General features: G+C 47.1%; 1 protein-coding gene across 4 annotated transcripts in view; it reads right to left on the minus strand.

The window, feature by feature from the left end:
• Positions 1-15,763, minus strand: part of SPPL2B (signal peptide peptidase like 2B) — a 126,127-nt gene that overhangs the window by 65,857 nt on the left and 44,507 nt on the right. For all 4 annotated transcript variants that reach the window (XM_025193057.1, XM_025193056.1, XM_025193055.1 and 1 more), the window contains 2 exons: positions 11,885-12,024; positions 11,002-11,144 (listed from right to left, as the gene is read on the minus strand). In XM_025193057.1, coding sequence (XP_025048842.1) covers positions 11,002-11,144; positions 11,885-12,024 — 283 coding nt within the window. The remainder of the gene's footprint in view (positions 1-11,001; positions 11,145-11,884; positions 12,025-15,763) is intronic.

Genomic DNA, 15,763 nt, shown 5'->3' on the forward strand with positions numbered 1-15,763 from the left:
AGTGTCTTCCCCTGCAACCAACAAACCATCTTTTACTGCCACCCCCAACAGCCAGTGCCTTCTAACAGCCCATAACTTCAAGCCAGTGCTCCCCCTTCTAGTGTCCTGCATCCAGTGGCAAGGGGAACAGACAGCAACATCCAGCCACACTGGTCATTTATAAGTTTTAACACCTTACTAGTGAACACTGACCCACTTCCCCAATTCTGCTATCTATGAGCCTGCATAAAAGCCTATTGCCACAGTGGGTGGGGCTTTCACACTCCTGGGACAGGTGCCTGGATTTTTAGAGCTGTCAGGTATGACAACAGGAGTGGGTGATGTGCAGAAACTGTTCAGGAAGGACAGGCAGGGGAGAAGAGTTGCACTTTATGTAAAAGGGCCGTAAGATTGCTCAGAGCTCCAGCGTGCAACTGGACATAGGCATACTGGAAATCACTGAGATAGTGTCAGAGAGGAGAGCAACAAGAGAGATGTCATGGTGGGGGTCTGCAGCAAACCACCAGACCAGGAGAATGAAGTGAATGAGGATTTATTCGGAGAGCTAGCAGAAGTTTCCAGGTCAAAGGCCCTGGTTCTCATGGGGGACTTCAATCACCCTGACATCTGCTGGGAGGGCAAATCAGCAGTGCATAGGCAACCCAGGAAGTTTTTGGAGAGCGTTGGAGACAACTTCTGGGTGCAAGTGTGGAGAGGCCAACTAGGGCCATGCTCTTTTTGACCTACTGCTTACAAACAGAAGGATCAGTGGGGAATATAGTAGTGGATGGAAACTTGGGCAGCAGCAACTATGAGATGACTGAGTTCAGGATCCTAAGGAAAGGAAGGAAGAAGAGCAGCAGCAGAGTAAGGACCCCGGACTTCAGAAAAGCAGACTTTGACTTACTCAGGGAACTGATGGGGAGAGAATCCCCTGGGAGGCCAGTGTGAGGGGGAAAGAAGTTCAAGAGAGATGGCTGTATTTAAAAAACAAATCAACTCCCTCTCCCTACACAAAACCCCCCCAACAACCCAAAAAACAAACCAAAACCAAAAAAAAAACCTTACTGAGGGGATGCAGGAACAAAGCATCCAATGTGTAGGAAGACTAGCAAGTATGGCAGAAGGCCAGCTCAGCTTAGCAGGGAACTCTTCAGTGAGCTAAAACACAAAAAGGGAGCTTATAAGAAGTGGAAACTTGGACAAACAACTAGGGAGGAGTATGAGAGTATTGCTCAGGCATGCAAGGATGAAATCAGAAAGGCCGAAGCAAAATTGGAATTGGAACTGGCAAGGGATGTGAAGGGTAACAAGAAGGGTTTCTACAACTATGTCAGTAACTAGAAGATCAGCAAAAGTGTAGGTCCCTTACTAAATGGCAGAGGCAACCTAGTGACTGATGATGTGGAAAAGGCTGAAGTACTCGATGCCTTTTTCACCTCAATTTTCACAGGCAAGGTCAGCTCCCAAACTTGGAGCTAGCAGCACAGTTTGGAGAGGAGAAGAGTGGTTAACAATGGCAAAAGAACAGGTAAGGGACTATTTAAAAAAGCTGGACACGTACAAGTCCATGGGGCCAGACACGATGCACCCGAGAGTGCTGAGGGAGTTGGCTGATGTCACTGCAGAGCCGCTGACAATTATCTTTGAAAACCCATGGTGATCAGGAGAGCTCCTAGATAACTGGAAAAGGGCAAATATAGTGCCCATCTTTAAGAAAGGGAAGGAGGAGAATCTGGGCAATTACAGAATGGTCAGTTAGTCTCACCTCAGTCCCTGGAAATATCATGAAACAGGTCCTCAAGGAATCAGTAGGTCAAAAAGCACTTGGGAGGAGAAGGTGATTAAGAACAGTCAGCATGGATTCCCCAAGGGCAAGTCATGCCTGACCAACCCGATTGCCTTCTATGATGAGATGACTGGCTGTGCGGATGTGGAGAGAGCAGTGGACATGATATACTTTGACGGTAGCAAGGCTTTTGATATGGTCTCCCACAACAGTCTTACAAGAAAGCTAAGGAAGTATGGGTTGGATGAATGGATTGTAAGCTGAATAGAAAATTGGCTGGGCTGTCAAGCTCAAAGGGTAGTAATCAATGGTTCAATGTCTAGTTGGCATCGCCCCAGGGGCCAGTCCTGGGGCCTGTTTTATTCAATATCTTCATCAATGACCTGGAAGATGGGATTGAGTGCACCCTCAGCAAATTTGCAGATGACACCAAGTTAAGTAGTGGATACACTGGAAGGTGGGGTTATGATTCAGAGAGTCCTAGACAAACTGGAGGATTGGACCAAAAGAAATCTCATGAGGTTCAATAAGGACAAGTGCAAAGCCCTGCACTTAGGATGGAACAATCCCATTTACTGGTACAGCCTGGGGACTGGCTAAGCAGCACTTGTGCAGAAAAGGACCTGAGGGTTACAGTGGAAAATAAGCTGAATATGAGCAAAGGTGGCACCCTTGTTGCAAAGAAGGCTAACAGCATATGGGGCTATATTTGTAGGATTGTTACCAGCAGATTGAGGGAAGTGATTATTCCCTTCTATTCAGTACAGGTGAGGCTGTGTCCAGTTTTGGGCTCCCCACTACAGAATGGATGTGGACAAACTGGAGAGAGCGCAGTGAAAGGCAACAAAAAATGGTTAGGGGGCTGTGGCTCATGACTTCTGAGGAGAGGGTGAGGGAACTGGGCTTATTTAGTCTGGACAAGAGAAAACTGAGGGGAGATTTAATAGCAGCCTTTAACTACCTGAAGGGTGATTACAAACAGGATGGGACTAGACTGTTCTCAGTAGTGACAGATGACAGAATAAGAAGCAATGGTCTTAAGTTGCAGTAAGGGAAGTTTGGGTTAGATATTAGGAAAAACTCTTTCACCAGGAGGGTAGTAAACCACTGGAATAGGTTATCCAGAGAGGTTGTGAAGTCTCCATCCTTGGAGGTTTTTAAGACCCGGCTAGACAAAACCTTGGCTGGGATGATATAGTTGCCCACTTTGAGCAGGGGTTGGACTAGGTGACCTCCTGAGGGCCCTTCCAACTGTAATTGTCTATGATTCTGATATTAAGGGGGCCTCTTACAACTCTAAGCCTTTTTCCACTGCTCTTCAGAGAATCTGCAGGGATTTTGTCCCTCGAAATATTCCTTATCCCACCAAATCTGTCTCATTTGCCCCAGACTAGACCTTGCAAATCTTGCAGAGGAAGTTCGCTGGCCTATGGGATTGTTACCCTTTAGTTTGCTAATTATAGCTTCTCCATTCTGCATAAAAGAAATGCCTATAGTTATCAGTTATTCTGAAAATAACTTTTACAATAGACAATCAGCAAGGCATGTAAGACAGACAAAGGATTAATTACACAAGGCAAATAGATCATAAAACTCAAACTGGCAATTTGGAAAGAAAGAATGCAAGAAAAAAACAACAGGAAAAAATGCCTCACCATGTTTCTGGCTACATATGAGCTCTGAGACAACACCTGCACCTAGCAGTTTATTCAAAGAGGATTTTCTTGGCTTGCCATCCTGCCACCTCCTCAGTTAACCCAGCTTCCCTCACTGGGGACCTAGGTTGACGTTTTTTGGTTGTTTTTTTAATTTTGTCTCTCAGGCCAAATCAGCCCCGAATTCTATCAACCGAGCAGATCAAAATTGTTCAAGTCTGTGTGGTGCTACCACAGGCAAGTATCCTACCTCCCAGACTTGTCAGTCTGGGGTTTCAGATACTTTCAAATCCATGGTAGGCATCCTATGTGCAAGCCCCAAGCCTGGAGATATTGGAGTTCAGATGCCCCCTAGTCCTCAGTTGCCCCTAGCCGAAAGACCGAAGGAGCAAGCCTAAGGGAAAGCCTGAGAACAATCCCCTATCACCGTAACTTGTGTAGCCAAGATTTTTTTTTTTTTTTTTTTAAAGGAAAAATTTTCGTGTCCCAAGTCAAATCAGCCAAATCAATTCCAAGAACCATACATGGCCCAGATGCTTCCAAATCCTTTGGCGGGCATCCTATGTGCCAGCCCAAGCCCAGAGCTTTGGGATTCAGATGTCTCTGAGCTTTGCTTACCCTGAGCTGTATGGCCACAGGAGCAAGCTAGGGAGGAGTCTCCCATTTCCATAAAGTCGGCGTATAGCTAAGATCTTCCCACTGGAAGTGAAAGTGGGAGGCTAACTATACTTACCTTGGTCAAGGTACTACCCCCTACAAAGAAAGTGGTTTTCCCCTGCTAGTAGGAAAACCACCTTAGGGGTCATAGTGTTTCCCCTACCAGGTAAGTATATCCTTGCATTTGGAAGCATTTGTAGACACTCACTGGGGGCCTAGATGGATTCTACGAGACCAGGGGTATTTGGACAACCATTTGCTTCACCAAGCACTTCTTAAATACCTTAACCTTATCTATCCTATCTATATTTTCCTATTCAAATCCTGAGGATCCCATGCATTATGCAGACTTCTTTCTGAAGTCTCTTCCTGTTATGTCAGGGGTCATCCTGATGAAATACTGTATTCCAGGAAGACAGAAATATTTATATCTTTTGCATACAATTGTCTTACAGATAAACTTTTAATCGTATTTCCTCAGTTAACACCTATATCTATCTTGAATAGTTGATATCCCAGTGTAAAACTTTTTTTTTAAATGCACTCTAATCCTTGTGTGTAAACAGAGGTATTTCCCTTTGAAATGCAATCGGTCACTATTTGGGGTTGATGCCTCCAAATCATTAACACTTTCCTGGCTAACAGATATGCCTAGCAACTCCATATTTATATTTTAGAGACTGGGTTTTTCTCTAATGTGTAAATAGCAATTGTCTGTTTTGGGACAACCCTAACATTTGATTTAGCAATCACCTTCCTGTCTGTTTCAAGTCAAATGATAAAGGTACAAAAATACATTCATACTCAAGCCATAGTTCATTTAAACATATAAATGAACTGAACATCACGTAACATGAATTATAAATAGAGAGCAAACACGACAGTAGAAAATACGTATGACACGCATGTACCCCAAATCAATCCTGCATTTGGATGCATCCTTGGCACCCAGGCACACAGCAGTTACTTTGCCCTGGGGTGCTGGATGGTGGGGTGGGAAGCGTGGTGGTGCTGACAGGTGGACCAGTGCTAGAGTTTGGGGTGGTGACAGCAATGGCTCCCAGGGTATGCTGCTGTGACTCCCGAGTATCAAAATAGTAGCCATGCCCTGTGCATGTCCCTACATTTACGCTTCCCCCTCCCCTGTCTTGATGCAAGGCTCCAGCCTCAGCAGCTCAGGGTGGGGAGAGACAGGGACAATGGATACCCTGTTACTTAAGCTCTGAGATCAGACAAGGGAGCGCCACCGAGTGAAAAGCAGTCCTGTGGCAGCTGGACATGTCCCTTTCCCTAGCCAGACCCACCTTTCCTCAGCATGAAGGTAAAAACAAATTATCAGGAGTCTCAGCACAGCTTCTCCCTCACCCCAGAGCAATCCCTTGGCAGAGATACTGGTCCTGGCCCCTTCAGCTCCTCCCAGCTTTCAGATGCTCTAGTTACAAACTATTTTTCCTCCTACTGCACCTAGTGGGAACTCTTGATAGGAATGCAAGGGACCACTTAGTAAAGACAAAAGACTTCTATTTCAATGCATTAGCAAATGGGAGGTGGCTTATGGTGAGGTAGTCAGTTAGCAGAAGTACCAGCAAGGTTGACTCAGTAACAGCGAATCAAAGTGATTCCACTGGGCACGTCCAGATGAGCACACACATGCAGGGTACATAATTGTGCTGCTGCTTTGTGCCCCAGGGCACGCCCCTAAACACGCACTCTGGCTTGTGCCAAATTGTCCTGGGTAGGGTAGGGTAGGGGAGGCTGGGACCAGCACTTGTGCTGGCCCCACTATCCTTATCTGGGGTCTTCGGGGTCTCCCAGAGGAGCAGAAGTATAGATTAAGCCACACAGAGCCTGGCCAACAGCCAGAGCGTGGCTCTGAATGGCTAGGCTCTGTTTCTGGTTGTGCATACTACTGCTGAGCGCACTGTGCTGTTTTTTTGCAGTGTTTTGTTTTTTTTTTTGGACACTGGGATTTTTTTGATGTGCCCACTGACTCAAACTGTTAGTTGGACTGTAGCAGCCACAGAGAAGTGATCCCAGGAGCTGAGCAGGGAACTGACAAAGTCCTGAGTACACTCTGGTTCCACACATGAACCAAAGTCCCTGTAATTTTAATGGGATGTCCTGAGCTGGCAAGATCTTGGGAAAGTGGTTGGAAAAACTTCCAATTTCTAGGCTGCAATGGGCATGGGGAAAGCAGTTTTCTCGCTAGCATGCCATGTGTTTCCCCCAATGTCTACCCCTTCACCTTGCCTGCACCAACTCCCAGGTCTCTCACCTGCAGGAAGTGGTAGGGTTTTTAAGGAAATGTGTAGTCCTGGCATGGGATGGGAAAGGAAAGGAACAATGTTCTGCCCTCTGGGAGGGGGTGTAGCACAGCATATAGAAAGCATGTGTAGGAAAATATGGTCATGGCACTTATAACCTCTTTGGGGTGGGTTTCAAAGTTGGCATTGCACTGGACATTCATGGCACTTACAGGTTCTCTCCCTGGGACAGGGAGCAGTGGGATGAATTGCCTTCTAGGCACGGGCCAGGTCAGTGGCCACTTTTATCACTTGTGGATCAGGCTGAGCACAGAACTGGTACCATGTTCTCAGGTAGCTTTGAGGTCTGGTCTTCACATTCAAAGGGATACCGACCCTATTGATGGAACCACTGTAGCTTACAATCCCCTTCTAGGAGTCAAAATAGTTTGGCTGGGCTGTGTCCTCCAAAACAAGCAGGGCCCACAAGGGAGTGGCTTTAACCCAGGCAACTAACTGCATCTGGAACAGGGATACCTTTGCTAGGGACATATCAGCAAGAAAGGCATAGTTCGGCAGTGAGAAGGCAGAAATTCAACTATGACCAGTTGCTCCCACCCCAGCCCCCAATGGAAACTTGAGGGGCTGGCCACAGATGCGTCACAGTCAGGAGCCGTCCCTGCGAAGAAACTGTCCTGCACCCAGAATTTCAATAGCATGTGGAGGAATGGTTAGTACGCTGTTCTCCATTTTATCAGAAAATGTCAATACATTTACAAAGACCGGTTGGCTGCTCTGCTGTTTTCAGCCCAGACACCTGTGACCAGCGGGTTGGCAGGCTCTGGCAACAATGACATTCTAAGGCAGGGGAATAAGACTTCTGTGCAGAGAATGGCTTGTCGTAGGAGACAGAAGTGGAAGAGCAAGGAGGGGATGCTGGTAGCCTCGTTTCTTCTGGTCAAAGAGCAGTGGTGGCAGATGAATTGAGGCCCTGATTAGAGTACTGACAAACTCGCAGGCCCCCAGATTTCCTGTCTACAGTCCAGCACCAGTGCCAGGTCTCTGATCTTCACAGAAGAGATGGGGAGCCGAGGCATATAGCACCTTTCCTCATCTGCCAAGGTTCTGGCCCAGATAAAGACCAGGGAGGAGTCAGAGCCTCCTGACAAGTCCACTTGGGAGTCTCCTTTCGTCAAGTCCCTTTGATTCACTGGTCGCATGCAGGGCCATGATTTCACAACACTCCATGCTGAAGGACACACTAGGCCTGTGCGAAGTGGAAAGCATTGACTTCGGATTCAAATTTGGCGATTCAGAGGGACAGTGATTCGATTCAGCCAAATATGAAGATACTCGGCGCTGAATCTTATTTGGCCATAGACTATACAGGCAGTCAGTGCCAGCAGGAGCAGCTAGATGAGCCCCGGCTTGAGCTGGCAGCCCCGGGAAAAGCCGCAGCTTGTCCAGTTGCTACTCCGGCTTCCCCCCAGCCAGGGCGAGGCAGACAGTGCTGGCAGCCCCAGGAGAAGACCCGGGGGCTAGGGGGGAATGAACTGGGAGCTGGGGGGGAATGATCAGGGGCTTACCCCCAGCTCCTGGTTCGATTCCCCAGCTCCCCAATCATTCCCCCCAGCCCCTGCAGGGTTGAGGCAAGCAGTGCTGGCAGCCCCGGGAGAAGCCATGGGGGCTGAGGGATCGAAGCAGGAGCTGGGGGGAAGCCCCCGTTCATTTCCCCAGCGCCTGATCATTCCCCATAGCCCCTATGCCTTCTCCCAGGGATGCCAGCACTGCTTGCCTCACCCTGACCAGGAGGGAGGGGGCAGGGGGGCAGCCAGATGAGCCGCAGCTTCTCCCAGGGCTGCCAGCAGAAGGCTGGGCTCGTGCCCCTCGCGCCACTGCCAAGTGCCTGCCTGTACAGGCTACGGCTGAATCTCTGAATCTCTCTGAATTGATTCGGAGGCTTCTGGTTTGATTTGGAGATTAATGGCTCTCCCAGTTGTATTTGGAGATTCGGCGGCCAGATCGGGCCGAATCTCCTCTGAATCGAATCGGCTACCAAAGCTTCCCACAGCCCTGGCCCAAGCCCTTCTCCTCAGGCTACCATGACACCCAAGGCTGCCAACCACTTGGCTGAATGCCTCGCCATCCAACTTCACTCGTCCTCACTCCCCCTTCCCCCCCACCCCTGCCCCCCCCTTTCCCTCAGCATTTTATTAAAAGGTAAAAAAAAAAAAACAAAAAACCCAACAAAAAAAAAAATAACGAACCCCCCCCCCCCAAAAAAACCCCAAAACACTGAGGCTGCTGCCTGTTTGGAAACATAGATGTTTCCAAGAAAACCCAAGTCTGTTCTTGCCTGGGATAATGAGGGAGCAGGGGGTTAAGTACTTTAGGAAAGTAAAGAGGTTATTTAATGGTTTAAAATGTTTTTAAAAAGTGTTGGTTCTGCAAAAGAGAAACAGACCTGAGACTTCTTTGCCTCCTACTCTCCCATGACCCCCTCCCACTCCATGTCTTGAGTACTGGGAGGTGGTCTGCCAGGTCTTCCCTGACAAGCTTCCTGGTGGTTGCTGTGCTCTAGACACTCACTTAGATGGAGGCATACCATGGCAAATCTTGAGGTGCTGTGCTCCTTCACCCAGGCATTGTAGAAAACCTGCCCCTTGGCCTCTCAGATCCTGTGCAGGACACAGATGGAGGTGATGAAGTACAGCAGATAGTGCTTGTTGGCATCAAGGCATATCTCTAGCAGCCTCCAGTGCACTTTCAGGCGCTCAAAGACACACTTCACAGTCGCGTGGCAACTGATGAGGAGGTCATTGAACTGTTCCTTCTGTGCACAGCTCCCCGAGCCAGGGGAGGTATGTGTGGGCTGGGTCCCAAATTATTAGAGCTCTGTAGGTGGACTCTCCCCACTCTACAAGATCCAGTAGGCCAGAGTTGTGGAAGACCCCAGAGTTGTGAACCTTCTCCAACCAGATGAGACAAACTCCTGGTGGTCCATGAGACCCTGAAGCATGATAGAAAAGGACTTGTGACATACTCTGAGCTGTGGTGGGCAGAGAACATGATGGGGATGAGTTCTGCTTATGACACTGATGCAGTTCAGCAAGTTCAATCCAGTTAAATCTGGCCATGACCTCCATCAGGTTGGTGAAGCAGATGAAGCATGGTGCCAGCACTGGCGGCACAGCCATGTACCTGTTCCACAGAGCCACTCTGACGGCTGAAATGCTCACACTGAACTAGCTGGCAATGGACCAGAGGTTGTCTGGAGTTGTGAGCTTCCAGGTGGCACTGGAAATGTGCTTCCCAACGGTGAAGGGGGGGCTTTATCCTGATGCCCTCCCATTTGAGGATGGGGGCCAGCTCAGCATAGCTCTTCATGAAGGTGGCCTGGAACATCTGGAAGTTCTACTGTCACTGCTTGTTATCCAAGAACCCCAGGATGATGTGCTCCAACCAGCTGGTACTCACGTCCTGTACCCAGAGTCTGGTCCCAGAGGAGGCTGGTTTCCATGCTGTCCCTCATGACATTGTCTTCATTAGCCACACAGGTATTGGAAGATGACACAAGCAGGGAGAAACACTCAAGGATAGGCCTTTCAAGGCCTGGATCATCTCACCAAGCACATACATAGTGTTGCTTAGTATCCCACAAAGGTGCTAAAGGAGTAGACCACACATATAGTGGTAGCCCTAGATTCTCCTCCTGCACAAGAAGAGCAGGCACAACAGCTCCCTTCTCTGATGGACTAGGGGCACAGGCATGCAGGTGGCAAGTTTCCGTTCCAGGCTTGGCCTGTAGAAGACGAACCTTTGGAACGGACACTTACCAGGCATGCTGTAGCTCCGCACTCCCGGAGGGGGGCAGTCTCCAGACTAGCAGGCAATCAGTGCTTTCCTCTGCACTGACCTTGGGAACCTCCCAAGACTGGGACCACTGCAAGACATGGTGAGACTTCTGTTCACTGACCTCTGGCTGCAGAATGCCAGCAGTGCCCAGTGCATGCTCCTGCTCTGTTTTTTTTCACTCCAGGCTAGTGGGCACTTGTACCTATGGACAAGCATTGCACACTACATTTCTATAGTGTTACAAAATTCCCCTGAATTTGTAGCATTACAAATGAAAAATGTGCCTCAGTAACTTCATTTTTTGTAACCACAAGAGGGCACTGTTTCTGTATTGAAGACTACCACGTAGATGGACCAGTAAATGCTCCTAAGAAAGAGGCTTTTGTGAGCATTATGCATTTTAAATTAGAAACTGATTTCTGAAGTGCATTCTACTCTGAGAAGTAACTAGAAATCACCACCAGTCTAGAATCTACTACCCAAATTCTGGTGCCAGTTAAATCCTCTGCAAATTCATTTACTTTAACAAAGCTACAGAAGGGTAACTGAGGGCTGAACCTGGCCCTGCAGTGGGAGCGAACAGTCCTTGTTGATGTACATGCCGGAAAAGAAGTTCAGCCTCAAACAACAGCTCTAGATCTTCAGTGCTACAGATGTAATAATATGGTATTAATCACTAGGATAATTAGGTACAACTCTAAACAAAAAGAATCTTGGTGATTCCATGGCCATTTTAAGTCACTTTTCAAACTAGGAGTGCTGAGCAACAGTAGTCTAATAGGAACAAAATAAAACAGTTTAATAGAAATATTGCAAAAAGCACCTAATTGGTCATAGAAGAAATAAAGAAGGACGAGCATTGAGCAGCACATCACCACAAATACACAGATCATGATCGGAGTGACATCAACAGTTTCATCTTCATGTTTCTCTGCCCCATCATCACGTTTGTGCTTCATATATCGCCTGAAAGAGAGCAGCATGTCTAGAATTAGATGCTTCCTCCTGCAGCAGAGCAAGGGTTCTAATCTTAGTCAACACACCTTTGCTTACACAGAGCCCTATTAAACGCACAAGGAACTACACTAAGGGATCTGCCTCTGCAGAACCCAACAGAAGACTAAAGTCTATAATTTATGCGAGAAGGAAATGTGTCAGGTATAATCTGTCTTAACTGTGCCAACATTATTATCCTGGACCGACTAGTTGCACTGAATAGACAACAAATTATTACAGAGTAAGTCATGACCAATTTAGAATGCTTGTAAGTGAGAACACTTAAAAATCTAAACTACACAAATCATTTCTCTCCGTCAGAAAAGAGAATGTACACATTTTAACAATGGCTTGATGACAAACGCTGCATTTAAAATAAGAAAAGATAATACACATCATATTGTGTAATATAATTCATCCCCATTTTCAAGTAGACAAGTGAACTTCTCTCTATGCCAAGACTCATAAAAAGCCATCTCATTTTTTATTTTTTAAGTTGATACGCTAGAGTAGCACAAGCAGTTAATACTGTAATAATTCCCAAATTGTCAGTGTTAGGCCTCTGACATACTTCAATTCCAGATCTGTAGACAGCCACTGTAGTAACAGCAGAAGTACGTTCCATTTCTCTGGTTTTCATTCACTAACTGTTATTTGAAAGATAAGAGATCTTAAGAACTTTGGCACAGGATTCAATTTGTACTACTTACTTTTTCACATCCCTGCTTCCTGCCCAATAGCCTCCAGTTGCAACAGTGCCCACTGCCATTACAAAAATAATCACCATGTTGTAATCAAGCACAGGTTCATTTGGTGCATACATTGCCACCTTCACTGATCTGCTAAAACTCTGCAACAGAGACATGTATGAATTAGAGAAAGCTTAATGTTTCAGCTTAATCAGAATTAACTATTTCCTTAAAACCCCCCCCCCCCCACATCTAATTTATAGCACCATCTTTCTGTATGAAAGTGCTTTTGTCACTTCTACACTTTGGGCTAGATCCAAAAAAACCCCAAAACCATACATGCCTAAAGCTGCATCTAAATCCACTAAGTTTAGAACTGCAATCCAAAAAAGGTGAGCAGTGTGTCTGCCTCCATCCTCTTTCCCCTTTTGTTTTAAAAGAAAAAAACACATGACCTCTGTAGGGTATCTGCAGAATAGCTGTAGGTACTTATACTGGGAGACAATTCTAGCTTTTGTTCCCATATGGATAGAGGCATCTGACTGCAGTCCTGAGAAAGATGCCTGCCTAACTTCTGCACATCAGGATTTGATATACCTCTCTGTATTTCACAATGCCTGTTAGCGATTTCTCAGAGGCTCCCTGCTCAACATCTGTCCTTCATCACTATGAGGCATCCAGCTCTCCCTGTGGGTAGGGAACCTAAGCGTCTCATACAGGATTCTGGATTCTGTTAATGCCTAACATGTAAGTACCTCAATCCTGTTTTGGATCTGTTCTTTAGACTTCAGACTGATATTGATATTAGTTGTTCACAATTTCAGTGTCTGCAGGACATACTTTAACAATGTGACCCACCTCCTCTCAAAAAATGTGTTGGGATTTTCAAAATAGCTCACTGACTCAGTTGTTTTCAATAGGAATAGATAGACCAATGTTGAGTACTTTTGAAAATCTGACCCATACACCTTTACCGTTTCAAGTAGTCCCTCTTTTCACCCCTCCCAAAAGAGAGATTCCCCAAAAAAGCAGCCCTAAATCTAGTTATATTATAATATTATTAGATTATTTAAAAAACTTGCCATGCTCCCCTCAAAGACAACAAACTTTTGATAAACTCTTCCCACTTTACCACAAATGCTCCTAGCTTGATACTGACAGTTTTGATACACTAGAAAAATGGTTTGGTTGAGAATGTCAACAGTCAAGCAGTTAGACATTAATAAAACTAGCAAAGGTGGAGACAAGCACAGAAACTGTAAGGTATGAAAGGAACTAGCTACAAGAAAAAAACAGCAATGGCCAGTGATGAAAGGGGAAGTATCAGTTGGAAGGAGATTACTAGTAGAATTATTAAGGACTGGTCCTGAGGCCGACCTTGATTAATATTAATTAAGAACTTGGGCACAGGAAGTATTTTACTGATGACAAAGCAAGAGGCATTGTTAATATAGAGGAAGACCAGGACACTATACAAAAAGAAATGGACGACCTTGAGGATTGGAGTAAAAGAAATAGGATGAAATTCAATAGTATAAAATATAAGGTCATGCACTTGGATACCAATAAGAATTTCTGCTATAAGTTTGAATTTGTGGGATGGATCCTTCATAATGGACAGTCATAGCAACACCAGTGACAGTGGCATGGGTGAAGAAGCTTTTCTTTTCCCATATCATTGCATCTGCAAAATGCTGTCCAATGGAACTGATCTGCATGGCACACGGCCTGGTTAATCCAAATGGTCTTCACCTAGAAACTGAGTCTTCTACAGTCCACTACAATGAGTTTGTAGGTCTAAATTGGTTATGACCTACTTTGCAGACAAAATTGCCCATATCCAGCACAGCACTTTTGCTGCAGTCAGAATTCAGGATTGAGGGCTGGGATGTGAACAACTAAACAACTGTTTAGCTGATAAGCCCAGTGAGAACAAAGTAGTTTACCAGTTATCGTTTTGCGCAGGCTGGGTTACAATCTAGCAAGGAAGAGAAGCTGCACAGTGCCCCAGCAAAACCCAGAAGGCGGCAAGGCAGGCAGGAGGGAAGGAGGGAGGAGAGTATTGAAGGGAAGCGGGAGGGAGGGATGCTAGTACCTGTAGCTAGGCTCTGCGGACCCTGGTGCAGCCACCTACAGCCTCCAAGCCACCTGCCACAAGCAGCCCAGGCTCTGGGCAGGCACCTGCTGTCCACCACAGAGCCCAGGCTGCTTGCAACAGGCAGCTGGGGGGCGGCAAATGGCTGTACTGGGCCTGGTCCACAAAGCCTAACTATTAGGTATGAGTCCCCCGTTTCCCCCTACTTTGCTGTCTAAAAGGCAGCTCAGCTCCCTCTCTGGGCAGCAAGATGCAGCACCTTTGGTTGCTGCAATTGCTGCTGCAGCAGCCGGTGGCAGCAACACACCCACTAGCCAGACCTGCGGAGGCGGCAGGGCCTGGTAGGGGCAAGATGGAGGTAAGGGAGCACAGGGCAGCTCCTCTGGGCCTGTGGCTCAGCTCCATGGTGTGCCCCGCTAGCCCACCTGGCTCATCGTGAGGTGTGGCCCTGAGGAACCAGAGCTCCAGGGAGCCACTACATCTCTGCCACAACTCAGGGGGCTGGAAGTGCTCCGCTGGTGCTAGGCTGGGCAGGAGAGCCTTGCAGGCCAGGCTGAAGCAGCCCCACAAGGGCCAGGCCAGGGGGGTGTCATACCGATTAATCGTTTAACCACTGTAATTATAACAGGTTAAATGGATTATTTTTAAAATTGGTAATTACATCTCTAGCTGTGGGAAGCTCAGTCTTGTCATGTGTTCAGTTCACAAACTACTTCAAGATCGTTTCAGGCTGGACATAAGGAAGAACTTCTTTACTGTCCGAGCCCCCAAGGTCTGGAACAGCCTGCCACCGGAGGTGGTTCAAGCGCCTTCATTGAACACCTTCAAGATGAAACTGGATGCTTATCTTGCTGGGATCCTATGACCCCAGCTGACTTCCTGCCCTTTGGGCGGGGGGCTGGACTCGATGATCTTCTGAGGTCCCTTCCAGCCCTGATGTCTATGAAATCTATGAAATCTATGTGTATATGGATCGGTTGCAATTGCTGCTGTCCGCTGATGCAGAGGATCTGCTTGGGGGGAGAGGAGGATAGGAGAGGGGGTAACCAGTTGTCAATTGGACCTATGCCCAACCTGACTTCTAAAAGCCAGCCAAGGGAGACTGGGACCATTGGTGACAGGGGTTGTCAACCCCCTCCAGAACCTAGGAGGGGAGTGCCAGATGTTAAGTTTGTGACTGCCTGGCTGATGCTCAAGGAACTGTCATATGATGCTAGTTATTACCCACTGCCAACTTCACTTTTTTAGGGAAGGTCACTGAATGGATGGTTTCTCAACAGGTATATCTGGATGCTATTGGATTCCTGGATCCTTGCCAGTCTGGCTCTCAACCGTGATACAGCATGGAAATTGCACTTGTGGCCTTGGTTGACAATCTTCACTTGGAGATTGTCAGGGAAACTATGTTCTGCTGATCTTACTTGATCTATCAGCAGCCTTTAATACAATATATCAGGGGTTCCCAACCATTTTAGGCTAAGGACCGGCAAGCCATGGACTGGAAGTGACCATGGACTGGCAAGCTGCGGACCACCACTGACTAGCATACTGCGGGCAGGTAGCCAACCCTTTTTTATACTCAGTGTAAAAAAGGGTTGGCTGCCGGTCCACAGAATACCAGTCACTTCCAGTCTGCAGTTTGCCAGTCTGTGGTCACTTCCAGCCTGGCAGCCACCCAGCCCTCCTGCGGACTGGTGCTGGGCCGTGGCCTGGGGATTGGGAACTCCTGCAATATATCATGAGGTGCAGATAAAAGCAATTACCTGACCTGGCAGGTATACATGAGACCCATCTAAACTGGTTTC

The sequence above is a fragment of the Alligator sinensis genome, unplaced genomic scaffold (assembly GCF_000455745.1).
Source record: "Alligator sinensis unplaced genomic scaffold, ASM45574v1 scaffold189_1, whole genome shotgun sequence".
NCBI lineage: Eukaryota > Metazoa > Chordata > Crocodylia > Alligatoridae > Alligator > Alligator sinensis.